At 47.3% G+C, this 14,759-nt stretch overlaps 13 protein-coding genes across 13 annotated transcripts; 6 read left to right on the top strand and 7 right to left on the bottom strand.

Moving 5' to 3' along the window:
- Nucleotides 1–10: 10 nt before the first annotated feature.
- Nucleotides 11–772, bottom strand: Bathy06g00730 (predicted protein; the record flags this gene model as incomplete). The annotated part of the gene is made up of 1 exon (XM_007512483.1): nt 11–772. One exon carries the CDS (start codon nt 770–772, stop codon nt 11–13), a length of 762 nt encoding a protein of 253 aa, XP_007512545.1.
- A 272-nt stretch (nt 773–1,044) lies between these two features.
- Bathy06g00720 (predicted protein) lies at nt 1,045–1,674 on the bottom strand (the record flags this gene model as incomplete). The annotated part of the gene is made up of 2 exons (XM_007512369.1): nt 1,045–1,461; nt 1,606–1,674. The coding sequence occupies 2 exons, from the start codon at nt 1,672–1,674 to the stop codon at nt 1,045–1,047; spliced, it is 486 nt and encodes a 161-aa protein (XP_007512431.1).
- A 930-nt stretch (nt 1,675–2,604) lies between these two features.
- On the top strand, nt 2,605–2,979 carry Bathy06g00710 (predicted protein; the record flags this gene model as incomplete). Its single annotated transcript, XM_007512726.1, has 1 exon — nt 2,605–2,979. The coding sequence occupies one exon, from the start codon at nt 2,605–2,607 to the stop codon at nt 2,977–2,979; it is 375 nt and encodes a 124-aa protein (XP_007512788.1).
- A 70-nt stretch (nt 2,980–3,049) lies between these two features.
- Bathy06g00700 (cytochrome c-type heme lyase) lies at nt 3,050–3,973 on the bottom strand (the record flags this gene model as incomplete). Its single annotated transcript, XM_007512314.1, has 1 exon — nt 3,050–3,973. The coding sequence occupies one exon, from the start codon at nt 3,971–3,973 to the stop codon at nt 3,050–3,052; it is 924 nt and encodes a 307-aa protein (XP_007512376.1).
- A 112-nt stretch (nt 3,974–4,085) lies between these two features.
- On the bottom strand, nt 4,086–5,096 carry Bathy06g00690 (unknown protein; the record flags this gene model as incomplete). The annotated part of the gene is made up of 1 exon (XM_007512616.1): nt 4,086–5,096. The coding sequence occupies one exon, from the start codon at nt 5,094–5,096 to the stop codon at nt 4,086–4,088; it is 1,011 nt and encodes a 336-aa protein (XP_007512678.1).
- Nucleotides 5,097–5,637: 541 nt separating this feature from the next.
- Nucleotides 5,638–6,420, top strand: Bathy06g00680 (6-phosphogluconolactonase; the record flags this gene model as incomplete). The annotated part of the gene is made up of 1 exon (XM_007512316.1): nt 5,638–6,420. The coding sequence occupies one exon, from the start codon at nt 5,638–5,640 to the stop codon at nt 6,418–6,420; it is 783 nt and encodes a 260-aa protein (XP_007512378.1).
- Nucleotides 6,421–6,570: 150 nt separating this feature from the next.
- Nucleotides 6,571–7,995, bottom strand: Bathy06g00670 (predicted protein; the record flags this gene model as incomplete). The annotated part of the gene is made up of 1 exon (XM_007512519.1): nt 6,571–7,995. One exon carries the CDS (start codon nt 7,993–7,995, stop codon nt 6,571–6,573), a length of 1,425 nt encoding a protein of 474 aa, XP_007512581.1.
- Nucleotides 7,996–8,452: 457 nt separating this feature from the next.
- Bathy06g00660 (unknown protein) lies at nt 8,453–8,728 on the top strand (the record flags this gene model as incomplete). Its single annotated transcript, XM_007512578.1, has 1 exon — nt 8,453–8,728. One exon carries the CDS (start codon nt 8,453–8,455, stop codon nt 8,726–8,728), a length of 276 nt encoding a protein of 91 aa, XP_007512640.1.
- A 573-nt stretch (nt 8,729–9,301) lies between these two features.
- Nucleotides 9,302–9,748, bottom strand: Bathy06g00650 (unknown protein; the record flags this gene model as incomplete). Its single annotated transcript, XM_007512352.1, has 1 exon — nt 9,302–9,748. One exon carries the CDS (start codon nt 9,746–9,748, stop codon nt 9,302–9,304), a length of 447 nt encoding a protein of 148 aa, XP_007512414.1.
- Nucleotides 9,749–9,804: 56 nt separating this feature from the next.
- On the top strand, nt 9,805–11,025 carry Bathy06g00640 (predicted protein; the record flags this gene model as incomplete). Its single annotated transcript, XM_007512632.1, has 1 exon — nt 9,805–11,025. The coding sequence occupies one exon, from the start codon at nt 9,805–9,807 to the stop codon at nt 11,023–11,025; it is 1,221 nt and encodes a 406-aa protein (XP_007512694.1).
- Nucleotides 11,026–11,301: 276 nt separating this feature from the next.
- Nucleotides 11,302–11,982, top strand: Bathy06g00630 (cytochrome c553, chloroplast precursor; the record flags this gene model as incomplete). The annotated part of the gene is made up of 1 exon (XM_007512615.1): nt 11,302–11,982. One exon carries the CDS (start codon nt 11,302–11,304, stop codon nt 11,980–11,982), a length of 681 nt encoding a protein of 226 aa, XP_007512677.1.
- Nucleotides 11,983–12,395: 413 nt separating this feature from the next.
- Nucleotides 12,396–13,949, top strand: Bathy06g00620 (predicted protein; the record flags this gene model as incomplete). The annotated part of the gene is made up of 1 exon (XM_007512393.1): nt 12,396–13,949. One exon carries the CDS (start codon nt 12,396–12,398, stop codon nt 13,947–13,949), a length of 1,554 nt encoding a protein of 517 aa, XP_007512455.1.
- A 131-nt stretch (nt 13,950–14,080) lies between these two features.
- Nucleotides 14,081–14,746, bottom strand: Bathy06g00610 (unknown protein; the record flags this gene model as incomplete). Its single annotated transcript, XM_007512755.1, has 1 exon — nt 14,081–14,746. The coding sequence occupies one exon, from the start codon at nt 14,744–14,746 to the stop codon at nt 14,081–14,083; it is 666 nt and encodes a 221-aa protein (XP_007512817.1).
- Between the last annotated feature and the right edge of the window lie 13 nt (nt 14,747–14,759).

Raw genomic sequence — 14,759 nt, 5'->3', positions numbered from 1 at the left:
GGCAAAGCGATTAACGATACAAAGACTCGCTTTGCAAGTTCTTTGCAATTTCTTTTTCCCACTTGTCTCCATTCGCCAACAACTTTTCCTTATCGTACAAAAGCTCCTCGTGACTGTACGTCGCGTATTCAAAGTTTGGTCCTTCCACAATCGCGTCTACCGGACACGCCTCTTGGCAAAAACCGCAGTATATGCACTTGGTCATATCGATGTCGTACTTTGTCGTTCTTCGCGATCCATCTTCTCTTTCTTCCGCGTCTATGGTAATCGCTTGCGCCGGACAGATGGCTTCGCACAATTTACACGCGATACATCTCTCCTCCCCGGTTGGGTATCTTCTCAACGCGTGTTCCCCGCGAAACCTCGGCGAGAGAGGACCTTTTTCGAACGGGTAATTTATCGTCACCTTGGTATCAAAAAAGTATTTCAACGTTAAACTCATCCCTCGAAAAAGTTCGGTTAAGAACAACGTGTTCGCGGACGCGTCCACGATGGAGGTTAAATCCGTCGCCACTGGTTTGTCCGACAAAGCTTTCGTCTGTTCCGGCGTGACGATCTCATTATTATTTTTTTGATCGTTTTCCGACGACGACGACGGAGAGGACGAGAAATGTCTTCTCTTCTTCTCGTTACTCAAATTAGTGTTGGTATAAAGAAGACTCTTTTCGGAGGAGCTGCTGATCCACGATGACGAACACAACGACGACGTTGAGGACGACGACGCCGAAGCGTGGCTGGATAATCGTCTCAAAAGCGTCGATGATCGGAGCATTTTTTCTATCTATTTTTATTCTTTATTCGTAAATGCTTTATGACGGAGAAAGAAAGAACTTTGCGGGTTTTCGTCAAAGATGAAAAACCCCACAAAAAAAAGCTTTTCGCTGGATCGGCACAAAATTTAGAGCACAAAAGACGGAGAGAGAGAGAAAAATATGTACGAGTTTCGCGAGAAAGTATTAGTATTAGTATTAGTTTTATTATTAGTTTTATTACACGAAAACAAAACGCATCCCTGCATAAACAACAGGCAACACACCGTGAGGATTAACTTCCTACTTGTAACTTATCGATTAAGCTCGAGTGCATCTTTTCTAGCTTTTGTAACTGATCGTACACGGTTAAAATCTTTTGAGAGTTGATTTCCAAGACTAAACCGCCGACGACGGTTTCGTCCAAAACCGTGTACGCTTTCGGCGAGTTGAAAATCAAGTCTAACTCGCAGACGTTCTCAAACACTCTGTCCAAGGTTTCCACGTACACTTGAATCAAATCGAGCATGGCTAATTCAGATTCCGATCGGTCGGAGAGGATGCAAAAATACAAAGTCGCAAAGTGTCTGTAGACGAGCTTCGTGTCCGGGCCGAAGGTATTGCTATCGTCCACGAACGAACACAAATGGTCTGGACGCGAGGTGACAATCTTATACACGGTTTGACACAGCTCGGATTGCTTATCGACAGCCTGTTTTTGTTGTTTTTGTTGTTTAGAAGAGAAGAAGTGGATACATATATCAGTTCAGTCTCGCGCATAATTGGCGAACACAGAGAGAGAGAAAGAGAGAGAGAGAAGAGAGATTATAACACGTATATACTAAAAGAGACGTACCAGCTGTTCGTAAAATCTGCACAGTCGAACCATCGCGTGGTTATTCACCACGATAAACGCTTTGATCATCTTTGACCAAACTCTTCTCTCTTTCTCTCGTTGTTTTTATTGCTCAATTTGTAAATTTATATGCGTGGAGCACGCGTGTACTCAATTCAATTTTCGATGATGCGCAAACTTTCTTCTTCTTCTTCTATCAAAAGAAAAGAATAAACTCTCTTCTAAACGACCACCACCGGTTTTGAAGAGGACTTCTTTAACTTCTTCTCGTATATATACGTATATATAATCGAAAGAGAGAGAGAGAGAGAGAGAGAGAAGAGGGAAAGAGAGGAAAATTTTTTGCTCCGCAGAGAATGAAGCCAAACAGCGGCCCGAGACCACCAAAATGAATAAAAAGCAATAATCTTTCGACGACTTTCGTTCGTGGTCGAGACAAAAACCGCACTCGTAAAAATATAAAGAGGTGAGACGGAAGAAAATGTTGGGAAGACTGATGACGGAATGGCTGACGAGCAGCGCGCAGTGCGAAGAAGCACCGGAAAAGGTACGACTTTTGAAGAGCGAGCGAAAGACCGAGAGTTCTTGCTTTTCTTCTTCTCTCTTTCGACGCTACGAGAACGCGACTTTTTAAAGCGAGGAGGAAGCCATGATGGATGACTCCTCTCTGTCATTCTCACGTGTAGGGATGGATCCAAACGCTTCAACCTCTTCTCTCTTTTTTTATTCTTTCTTTTGAATGCATTTGATGAGAGAGAAGAAGCGCATCGATATCATCATCCAAACGCGTTCTCTCACGCGAAGACATCATCGCAGCACTTCTTCGTCCACGATGAGTAGAAAGGAGTGGTCTCTTTCTTTTGTTGCAAAGTAGAAAAGAGAAAGAGAGAAACGATTCCTCTCTCTCCTCCGCGAAGGGAAAGGAGGAATCGTGATTTTGGGCGAAAACAAGAAGAAGAAGAAAGGGCTTCCTTCCTCCAAAAAGGAGAGAAAAATGCGATGCTTATTTTACTAACGCGATTTTTCAAACTCTCTCTCTCTCACTCTCTAATATATAATACTATTCAAAAACAGAACGAAGAGGAACAAGTAGAAGAAGAACAAGTAGCAGCAGAGGAAGAGCCAGAACAAGAGGAAGAAGCATCGTCTGAAGATATTGTGGTTAAAACTACGCCGTTCGACCCGAGGTTCCCGCAGCAAAATCAAGCGAAGCATTGCTACACGCGATACAACGAGTATCACAAGTGCGCGGCTGAAAAGGGAGAAGAAGAGTGCGCTTCTATGGCGAGATTGTACAGATCTATTTGTCCGGGAGAATGGGTGGAGAAATGGAACGAAGAACGCGACAATGGAACGTGGCCGGGACGCTATTAAACACACGCACTTGTATCTACGAAAAACTATATCATCATCATCATCATCATCATCATCAAAATATTCTATATTATCGCATCCACCTCCCGCTGGAAATCCATTTCATTTGCATGTACGCTCTTTCGTAGAACGCTTCGAGAGAATCCAGCGCTGGTCGAACGTCTACGTGCATTGCTATCGGTCCAACCTCGAGAGAGGAAGAATCGCCCTTTCCTTGCGGAGGAACTTTGGCGTTGTAAAAATCTATGACGTACCGAACGTCTTCACCGTTTCTATCGATTATCCAATCGTGTCTATCAAAAGGTAACTTATACCCGAGCGCGTTCAATAATCTCGCTTTCGGGGAGTAATCTCTTGGTTTCCCCTTAAACCGCAAAAGAGAAACAGACGCGTTGTTTGTTTCTTCCTCGCCTGGATCTCCTCCTCCTCCTCCTCCTCCTCCGCTAAGCGTCTTCGGATGAAACTCTTTCTCCCACTTTAGAATTTCTTGCCAACACCTCTCGTTGACGACGTTGTGAATTTTAACTACGTTGTCGATGTCTGTTTCCGGTGGTTGCCACCCTTTCCGTTTAATCGCTTCGTAAAACATCTTCGGCGAAGGATACGTCCAATTTTTTGTTCTGCTCTTTTCATCTTGTTGGTGTTTGGGAAGGTCCGTCGCGCGCTGAGAAATTGGAATCGAACTCGTCTCTCTCAGCTTACTCAGTTTCGAAATTCCCGACGAGGACGACGAGAATGAAGATCTCCTTCTCGTTTCCTCTATCTTTTTCCTTCTGTCGTCATCGTCCTCGTCGACGCCGTCGTCCAAATTCTTCGGCATAAAGTTCGCCTCCGAAGTCGTTGTTTTCCCGTTGTCTCGTTCTCGCGCAGAAGAAGAAGAAGAAGAAGAAGAAGAAGAACTGGCGACTTTGGCGAAAAGAGACGCCGCTCTTTGCTCCCTTCTTTCCAGAGACTCCTCTCCACGACGAGCTGGTTTAGAAGATTGGGCGCCCATGATGATGTATCTCTCCCCTTTAAAGGAAAATCTGAAGTGTGGGATTCTGTCTGTGTGTGTGTAACTAAAGCTCTTTTTTTCTATAACTTTGTCTTTCTAATAAGTTTCTATTTTATCGAAGAGAACCAGCAGCAGTTTCTTTGAAACGAAACCCTTTTGAAACGAGACGACTTTGGTACCACGAGCAAGAAGACGCGGGAACGACCGACGACGACGACGGCTTCGAGGAGGATTTCAAGACGATCCTCGCGAAGACGTTTCCTTTTACGTTTTTGCGCGTTCCTCTCCTTTCTTCTTTTTCTTCTGCTTCGAACAGGCCGTTGAGATTTCTCTTCATCGCGAAGCGATTGCTCAGTTCTGCTCTCAGTGCGTTCTTTTCATCATCGCTCTCATCGTCATTATCAGCGGCGTCTTCGTGTTTTAAAAATATCCAAATCTTTTGCGAAGTGCGCGAGGGATTCGTTCGCAAGCCGGCGACGTGCGGCATCACCGCTCTCACTATTCTATTCGCCGCCGATTTCGTCTTCTTTTCGCTCTGTGCTTCTTCTTCTTCTCCTCCTTCTCCTCTCGTCGCACTATATCTCACGTCTTCTAAATCGATGATGTACGTTTCAACCGGTCGATTCACAGTCGCGCCAAAACACACCGCCACTCGCTTCACCGGTTGTCTCGACGCGAACTCTTCTTCGCTCAGAGACTCCATCAAGCGCTCAATTTGCGCAATCTGATTAAATAACTTCTTCTCCGATCTCTTGCTGCTCTTTCTTTTCCTCTTCTTCTTCGTTTTCTCCTTTGCATTCTCTTCGTTTGGATCCTCCTCTTCTTCTTCTTTTTGTTCTACTCTCCGCAGCGACACCAAATCTGCATACATGAGCGGAATTTGGTTTCTGTTGAAGAGCAGAAACTTAACAATCTCTCGACAAATGTGTGCGACTGTTCTCGCCGTCAGCAGCGCATCCTCCTCCTCGAAATTCGGAATCCGGAACGGTCCTATTTCCGAGAGCGTTTCTCTCCCGTCGCTCTTTTTGCGCTTCTTCTTCTTTTTCTCTTCTTCTCCTTTTCCTTCTCGCTGTTGTTGTCCTCGTTTCTCCGTCGTGCTCGTTGATGTTTTTCTTCTTTTCATCTGAACTCCTTTTCGCTTTTGCTCGTCATCGTGTCGTCGTCAATAGTAGCGCTACACATTTTCTCTCTTCTTCTTCTTCTTTGTCTTCTTCGTCGTAACATCATTATCATCATCCTCATCCTCATCTGTCTCTCTCTGTCTCTGTCTCTCTCTCTCTCTCTCTCTTTGTAAAAAGTTTGATGTTGTTTGTTCGTTATAAAAAAGAGGGGAACAGAAGAGAGAAAAATTTGAAGAACAACACAAAACAGAACAACAAAAAACAGCAGAATTTTATTCTTCTTTATTCTTCACACAACAAACTGAATTAAGAGAGAGAATGCAAAGTGTCACTTCTCTTCTCACTACTCCTCGCGCTGCTTTGGTCGCATCAAATCATCCTCTTTCAAAGAAGAAGAGTTGTTGCAGTAAAAGCAATAAAAGCAGCAGCGGCGTGGGGGGTATTCGAAGACGACAAAGGACCACTCGGAGTCAATTCGTACATTTTAATGTGGCTGCGGTTGCCGCCGAAAACGAGGAGGGGGAGGACGAGGACGATGAAGAAATGTTCGAAATAGACGAGGGAGAGTTTATCGTGGAAGCGTTCGATACGGAGGAAGAATTATCCGCGGCGTTGTGCTTGGAAGTGTTTGAAAACGCGAAAGCGTGCATCGAAGACAGAGGCGCGTTCTCGTTAGCCATACCAGGCGGGAGCGTGGCGAAAGCTTTGAAAGGATTGTGCGAATTGGAGGACGAAGGTTTGGATTGGAGCAAAATGCACGTGTTTTTCGTCAACGAGAGACCGGAGGAACAAAAGTGCTATAATTTGGCGAGAACAACGTGGGTGGATGAATTCATCGCGCAAGGGAAATTTAAATTGGAGAATTTACACAAAGTGATGGAAAACGCGGAGGATTTGGACGGAGTCGCCAAAGACTACGAGGCGCAAATGTTCGCGTTGGCCGAGGACGAAGTGTTGCCGAGAGACGAATACACGAAAGCGCCTGTGTTTGATTTGATTTTACTTGGGATGGGTGCCGATGGCCACGTGGGTTCTATTTATCCCAATTCTCCGCAAGCGAAAGACGAGAACATCTCCACGAACGTTTTCGCCGTGGACATGCCAGGGAAGCGAACGATTTCGATGAGTTTACACTTGATAAATCAAGCCGATCGCGTGGTCGTCGCGGCGACCGGCGCCGGGAAAGCCGAAACTGTAAAGAAAGCGTTGGAGGAAGATTTGGAGTTTGGTGAATTACCGGGAGCAATGGTGGACGCGTTTTCTACGATTTGGTTTTTGGATCTCGCCGCCGCTTCAAAGCTATCGAGCGTTCAGGACGACGAGTAGAAAGCGCTCGCTCGCGGTTTCGTCGTTGCTCGCGTTGCTCGTTTGCGTTGATTTCTATATACCAGTATATCATTACTCTACTTTATTATGTACCAGTGTTACTTTTTAATTTACAAAAATCTTTCGCTTTCTTATTATACGCGGCGCTTTTTAAAATTGACCACTAATCGACGGCGCTTTATTCACCGCACCCATCATCGCGACAACTCTTTCTCTCAGTTGAGCGACGTCCCAATCCAAATCAGTAATCACGTGCTCGTAGATGTACCCAGCCTTGTCCAATTTGTATTCACTAATGCCGTCAAACTGCGCGACGTCGACTCCAATCGCCGCTCCGAGACGAATATGACCGCGTACGCTCCATCGCACGCGAATAGTTCGCTTCCCGGTCGTGCTTAATGGCGACCAAATTCTCGTCACTTTCACCGAACACGAACTGAATATGATGGCCGCAATCGTTCTGATGACTTTGAAAACTCTTTTATAATGATTCAAACCTCTGGCCATGACGTATCCTCCGTCTCCGCCGATCAAGCTGTCTGGATCTCGGTTTCGTCCAAAAGTACACGTCGCGTCGACTAATCCAACGTCTTCCCTGAATATCGAAAACCGTGGTTCTTTTGATAGAAAAAACGGATAGTCTTCGCGCAAGGTACGAATGGCTTCGCCCGACTGCGCGTAGAACTCGTCGTCTGGTTCTTTTTTGTTCTGGTTGCTCGATCTATCGCCGTTATCCGAGGACGATGCCGAGCGTCGCCCTCCGCTTTCGTTCGATTCTGGAGCCGAAACTACCGGGAGACAAATCAAAGGCGTCGTCAATGGGTTCATTGTCGTCGTCATTGCCGCTGCTGCTCCGCTACTCTTCGTACTGCTATTATTCCACGCTTTCCACGAGTGCGTATCTCGCTCCCTCTGTCGTCTCATGTTCTCTCGGTCCGTTTCTTCGTCGTCAATTTTCAAATCCAATGTCGCGCGTACGCCTTTACCGCCACCTCTGCAGCTTGGGCATATCGTTCGACACGTATAGTTGCACGTCCCGCACCCCTCTCCGTCGTTTGACCACTTTGTGCACGCGCACGTCGCGTATCCAGTCCCTTCGCACGTGGGGCAATCTTCCCGTCCTGACCCGAAAAAGTTCTTCGTTTGTCCGTTAGGAGATTTGTTGCTTCCCCCGACTAACGCTTTGATGCGGTCCCGAAAGAGAAAGGCACCCGCGGCGACGGCGGAAAGCGCGCCTTGTTCAACCAGCCACTGGGCACTCCCGAACGACGGTAACGAAGAATACACTTTCAAACTGTTCTTTCGACGACGTCCACCAGAGAGACGATGTTGTTGGTATTGTAATTTGCTCTCGTTAAAGTTGTTGACTTTATTCTCAGAAAGCCTCCTCTGAAAACTTCCATTTTGGGAAGAAAAAGAACACGACGCCGTTCGGTGCGAATTCGAGCGGTGCAAACACCGCGTCGTTGGTGTCGTCGATTCGGACGAGGAATTATTTTTCCTTCTTCGATTATTCGCAGGACTCAAACGTGCGACAACTGATGACGCGACTGGAACACCACACAAAGACTCCATTATTTGTGCACACAAATATCTTCTTCGCGCGGACTCTTTTTTTTAAGAGTCGGTTGTTTGCCCGAACGCAGAGTATATGTGGTGCGTGTGTTTATGCGCGCGAATACTATAATGAAGATGACGAGAGTGGTGACGCTTCTTTTTTCTGACAAAAAATCTGAGGAGGAGAAAGGAGCTGTTGAATGGATTTTGCTTCATGCAAAAAAATTAAAAGCTCTGCTTCAAAATGCAAAAAAAAGCCACCCACTGACAGAGGTTTTTGGCGACGTTTCGGAGTTTATCTTTTTTCCGCGCCAGACGAAAGGCAGATAAAAATGCCTTTTTTGTGTTCGGATTTTAATAATACATTTCACGAGACGACGAGGATGAGAAAAGGTTTTAGATCTGAGAGAAGAAGAAGATAATAATCTACTAATGAAAGAGAAGATACCACGGGGGAGACGGAGATCGTCGCGAAATGGCGCGTCGTTCGGTCCTGCGCGAAAGAAGAAGAAGAAGATGCATCTTCTTTCGTGTTTTTTTTGCGTCACATCGTGGGTGCATGTGTTCACTTCTCTCGCGACCCTTGGGGAAGAAGTTCTCGACGCTTCAACGTGTCCGATCAGCAACGGTACAGGCGACCAAGGGTACGCGGATACCTATCGCGGCTGGTACGACGCGAGTGGGTGCGGTATTTGCCAAGATTACTGCAGATGGGTTGGAGATTCAGGTTCTGGTGGCGACCCGAGCGTGAGAACGTCCTCTGGTGATTCGTTTTGGTCGTGCAGAAAAGCGGGCGGGAAAGCGTCTAATCCGGGTACGAATCAAAAAGATTTTTGTCCGGATCCATCCAACACGAACATTCGAAGTGTTGGCGGTTGCGGTACCGATGATTACTCCGCGAAAGGCTATTACGGCGACACTTTCACCTTTGAAAAGTGTTCAGGGCAAGGCGTTGAACTGAACCCAACACAGACGACGTCTACGGAGGAAGAGACGCAGCCTCGCGTCTCTGGATTAGTCGGGATTCAAAGAGGCCCAAAACGTACAGAGTATGCGAACGGCATTTTTAACGTAAACACGGGAGGGAAGAACGGTAAAGAGTTACAAATCAATTCGCATCGTGTCAAAACGAGCGCTGATTACCAATTTTGGGAAGACGTGCAGTGTCGAGAGACGTTATACATCGGAAACGACGAGGAAGGCAACAAAATCGAGGTTGGCGAACGATTGGAAACTATCTTTGCGAAAATGGAGAGTTTGACGAAAGAATTCTTAGACGAAAATGCGATCCTTCGAGCGGAGAACGCAAACCTCCGCGCGTCGTTCAACGCGTTGTACGCCAAGGTTGACACGGTATTTCAGCCACCAAATCCGCCGCCTCCTCCTCCGTCGCCTCCTCCTCCGTCGCCTGCTCCTCCGCCGCCACCGAGTCCGATGCCTCCTCCTCCGTCGCCTGCTCCTCCGCCGCCACCGAGTCCGATGCCTCCTCCTCCGTTGCCTCCTCCTCCGTCGCCTCCTCCTCCGTCGCCTGCTCCTCCGTTGCCTCCTCCTCCGTCGCCTCCTCCTCCGTCGCCTGCTCCTCCGCCGCCACCGAGTCCGATGCCTCCTCCTCCGTTGCCTCCTCCTCCGTCGCCTCCTCCTCCGTCGCCTGCTCCTCCGCCGCCACCGAGTCCGATGCCTCCTCCTCCACCGCCTTCTCCTCCGTCGCCTCCTCCTCCCCCTTCACCACTGAGTTTGAAGCAGAAATACGACCACTGCATGAGTGCCTCATATAGTAGAAGAAGTAAAGGGAGTTTTACAGGAATAACGTGCGATGGTGCGACGTCTATGATTTCATCGGATCCAACGGAGTGCTTTCAGACGTGTTCGGAATGTGACGATTGCGTGAGTATCAATTACCGCACATCAAACGGCGAGTGTATTTGGGCGTCTTCAGGATCATGGGGTGATAGCTACGGGGGGGATTCATCCTTTGAGTGGTATCGAAGTTGTAGATCAATTTCTGATAGTGACTTTGCGACGCACGTCACAGGGTGTCTCGCGGAAGCACCTATCGACGGTTTGTGTAAAGAGTATAGCGGCAAAAATTTCCCTGATTCGACTACTAACTACATCGGAATGATGCCATACTGGGACGTTTCTGCGGTGACTAACATGAATGGTGCGTTTGAAAATCAGGGATCCTTCAACGCCGATATATCTAGCTGGGACGTTTCAAGCGTGACGACCATGGAAATGATGTTCAAAGGAGCACTGGATTTTACTCAAGAACTTTCTGGTTGGAGCATCGGTTCTGCCACGAGCACAACCGACATGTTCCTTGGTGCGACAGCATTTCAGGCAACGTACGCGTGCACGAGCGCAGACGACGGGCCTCCGAACTCGTGCAAGTTACGAAGGTCGAAATACTGCATGAGTGCCACATATAGTAGAAGAAGTTTGGGGAGTTTTACAGGAATAACGTGCGATGGTGCGACGTCTATGATCGTATCGGATCCAACGAAGTGCTTTGAGACGTGTTCCAAATGTGACGATTGCGCGAGTATCAATTACCGCACATCAAACGGCGAGTGTATTTGGGCGTCTTCAGGATCATGGGGTGATAGCTACGGGGGGGATTCATCCTTTGAGTGGTATCGAAGTTGTAGATCAATTTCTGATAGTGACTTTGCGACGCACGTCACAGGGTGTCTCGCGGAAGCACCTATCGACGGTTTGTGTAAAGAGTATAGCGGCAAAAATTTCCCTGATTCGACTACTAACTACATCGGAATGATGCCATACTGGGACGTTTCTGCGGTGACTAACATGAATGGTGCGTTTGAAAATCAGGGATCCTTCAACGCCGATATATCTAGCTGGGACGTTTCAAGCGTGACGACCATGGAAATGATGTTCAAAGGAGCACTGGATTTTACTCAAGAACTTTCTGGTTGGAGCATCGGTTCTGCCACGAGCACAACCGACATGTTCCTTGGTGCGACAGCATTTCAGGCAACGTACGCGTGCACGAGCGCAGACGACGGGCCTCCGAACTCGTGCAACTGACGACGAGGTTGATTCCATGCGACGACGCGTGCGGTGGTTGGTGTCTCTCCGAAATGCCTCTTTTTGTGTTGTGAGGAGCATTTTTCTCCACTTTTTTCCTCTCCAGTTGTATAAAATGAAACGCAGCTTACGTCTTGTATATATAGTACTCACACAATAAACAGTCTGATAAGAATAAAGGACAAAGGGACTTGTTACTCGTCGTCTGAATCGTCGTCTGTTTCTTTCATTGTTCCTCGGAATAGAGGGAATACTACTAAAAATACTACCCTGATGATGGGGAGCAGCAGTCTGTTCTTCGTCGCAAAATCCTCTTCCCCTTCCTCTGAAAAGGTTGAGATGAAGACGAAGAAAGCGATGAAGCTTTCGAGTCACAGTACTCGCAGCACACGACGGAACTTCGGGGACCTGTCGTTGCATCGAGAAGAAGGAAAAGAAGAGAGAGACAATCATGATAATCGTTTGAAGTCGTCGTCGTTGTGGCAATTGCATCAAAAGCACCAAAAGTGGTCTTCAACTGTTTTCGTCTCCTCGTGGTGTTTCGTCGCGTGCGTTTTGCTTCCCATGCACTTTTCTCCTCCTTCTCCGGCGACGGCATCGACGATGACGATGGAAGAAGACTCAAACATTAGCAGCATGAACAACGGCAAAGCGCTTTTTAAAGGCGCCGGAGGATGCATCGGATGCCACGCCGCCGGTGGAAATATCGTAGAAGCTGGCAAAACGCTCTCGCTTCAAGACTTGCGAAAGAACGGCGCGAACGGTAAAGAAGACGTGGCGGAAGTGATATCGTTGGGGAAGAATAAAATGCCCGGTTACGGGGAAAACTGCGTCGGGAAAGGTAAGTGCACGTTCGCGAAACGACTGACTGAGAAAGAAATAGACGATTTGAGCGCGTTCGTCTGGAACGTCGCCAACGACGAAAGCGAGTCGTCCTGGGCGAAAGCGCTCGAATGAGCAAAAAATCGAGTCCGCTTTTTTATATGAACGCGACGCGTGTGTGTGCATACAAATACCCATCATCGTAATCATCATCATCATCATCTTTTGTTGTTTATTACTATCAAATCGTAACAACCAACAGCTTTTTCTTTTCTCTTCTTCTTTTTCTCATCCTCCCTTCTCGCGGCACAAAAAATAAAAATCAACGCTCGGTGCTTCTTTATAAAAGAAGAGAGTAGCGTTACGCGGAAGAAGAAGACGAGAAGAAGTCGAGAAGAAGAAGTCAAGAAGAAGAAGTCAAGGAGAAGGAGGTGAATAGTTTGAACAGCAGCAAATATACAGAGTATTAGTAATAGCATAATATCACTCACTTTTGTGCTGAAGAAAGAATTTGGATTTGGGAGGACGCGGAAGAAAAACGAGAAACGATGCGCTTTTCATCAAAGAAGGAGAAGAAGAAGACAAACGATAACAACAACAAAGATATAAATGACGACGTAAACGACAGAGCAGTAAACGAAGAAAACGTGCCGTTATTGCTCAAACCAATCATGAAGAATAAGAATCGCGCGCACACGTGGACGTTTTTTGCGATTTTATTTCTCGTCGCCCCGTTGGTGGCGTTGAGTCGAGTCGGGCACCCTTGGCTCTTATTGCGAGTGTATAAGATGCACTTGAAAAACATGGAGATTTTAAAAGAAGCCGCGCTCTCGTGGTGCTCCATGCCTGGGTGCTACTCCAATCCGGAGAACTTTGACGAGGAGATGATTGCAACAACGAAGAACGAGAAAAAGGAGGAAGGTCAACTGTTGCCGAGCTTCGTGCACGTGCCGAAAGCGGGCGGGACGCTGGTAGAGAGCGCGGTGGGAAGCGTAGGCGGGAGAATAGGCGCGTGTAACGAGAAGAGACCGTACGAAATTGCGCCGGGATGGGATAAAGAAGTCGCGCCGTGGCACGCTCAACCGAAGAAGTTAGTGCAAGATAGTTTTGCTATTTGTAGGAATCCGTTCGATAGGTTTCAGTCGCAGTTTTTATACGACCCTCGTTGGGCGAAAGTCTCCAATCGGGCGGAGTTCCCGCACAATCAGAAAAAGACGTGCGAAGCGTTCGGTAAATGGGCCACGGATAAGATGGAGAATTGGGCAAACGTGGACGATAGATTGCAGTGTTATAAGAGGACGAAATTTGATTCGAAAGGTATAGATGCGTGCGATGAAACGTTTACGGATGACGACGACGAGAGCGAATTTTTCGCCGGCGAGGAGGCCAAGGACGAAGAACCAGTCACGTCGCAGAATTCGCACGATTATCCACAAGTAGTCTTAGCGAACAAAGTAGAAAAGTTGTTCAGTTTCGAGAAGTGTTTTGGCAACGCGAAAGGTTTTTGCCCGGATCCTCGCGTGGAAGGTTTGGAGAAGCAAAAGTATTTAGAGGAAACGGAGGAGTTTCCGTCGGAGTCCAGAAAGGGATCGTTTTCCACGTCTTTTTTCCGTCGAAACTTTGGCGAATTAGTAAACGAGAACAAGAAGATGCAACCCAACTTGATTTCGTTTTTGCAGAAGCGGTTTTCGGATAAAATCGAATTGCCCGACGTGAGCGAAGAAAACGATATCGCTTCGGCTGAAGTTCGAAAGTGTTGGAGAAACAACCCGGACTTGCCGGCGAAGACAATCGCGGATTTTCTGGACACGTACGAGGCAGATTTTAGAGTGTTGGGATACCCGATTGATATTCCTGAGGTTGTCGACAAGGAAGGCGAAGCGTCTCTCGGGTCCGAGGAGTCTCTCCAAGATGATAACGAGTGGCAAGCGAGTGCCATCAAAGCGGAATATTATCCCAAATGCCCGCCTCCGGACGAAGAGGACGAAGAGAACGAGAAAGACGCGGCGATGGGTAAAAGCGAGCAGGACAGTTCCGCAATTCTCTTTGGCAATGCTCTGAGACATCGGTACTCGAGTAAAGGATCGTCCGAATCGAATTAAGCATATTTTGATGATGATAAGTATAGAAACCAAATAGAAACCAAATAGAAATTTGTATAATATTGATCAAGCGTTGCGAACATGTAGTTAAAAAAACAAGGCAATATACGAACTTTACAACGTTGTCTTTTTCATAATCGGGCATTTTCCGCCGCTCTCAGCGCTTCTTTCAGCGCGTTCGATAGCATTTCACCTTCTTCTTCGCTGCACGCAAACTTCAACTCTGACCTTCTTTTCAAGCCATCGCTATCTTCTTCTGCAAAGTGCCAGCGGTTTTCCAACCGCGTTCGGTACTCGCTCGAGTTTTTCTCCGCGACGACGGCGTCCACTCTCACCTCGCACGATTCCAAACGTTTTATTCCGCGACTCGTTCCTCCACTACCATCTACCCTGCCTTCGTCTTCTTCCATTTCTCCGAGTATATTTTGAACACCTTTCACGAAAGGGTATACACCGTCCACGAGAGCGTCAGATGTCCTCGTCAGAAGATTTTTTCCTTCATCTCCTTCTTCTTCTTCTTCTTTTGCTTCTGACGAGAAGAAAATCTCCTCCTTCAAAGTCCGCTCTAACTCGTCTCTTTGCACGTTTAACCTCGCCGTTTCGATTAAAATCATCCTAACGCCGTCTTCTATGATCGTTTCCTCCTCGGTGTTGTTCGAAATGTTGTTCTCCTTTTTCTTTTCTTCGTCAAAAACGCGGGAGACGCGTTCGCACGATTCGACGACGAACTGGTGAAACGATTTTGGACTTTTCGACAAGCACGCGCGCACGAACCCTTCTCGGTCGCTCAATTCCATAATGAAGACGTAA

This window comes from Bathycoccus prasinos (assembly GCF_002220235.1).
Source record: "Bathycoccus prasinos genomic : Chromosome_6".
NCBI lineage: Eukaryota > Viridiplantae > Chlorophyta > Mamiellophyceae > Mamiellales > Bathycoccaceae > Bathycoccus > Bathycoccus prasinos.
The sequence above is the reverse complement of the archived record's forward strand: the minus strand, read 5'-3'. Positions and strand labels throughout refer to the sequence as shown.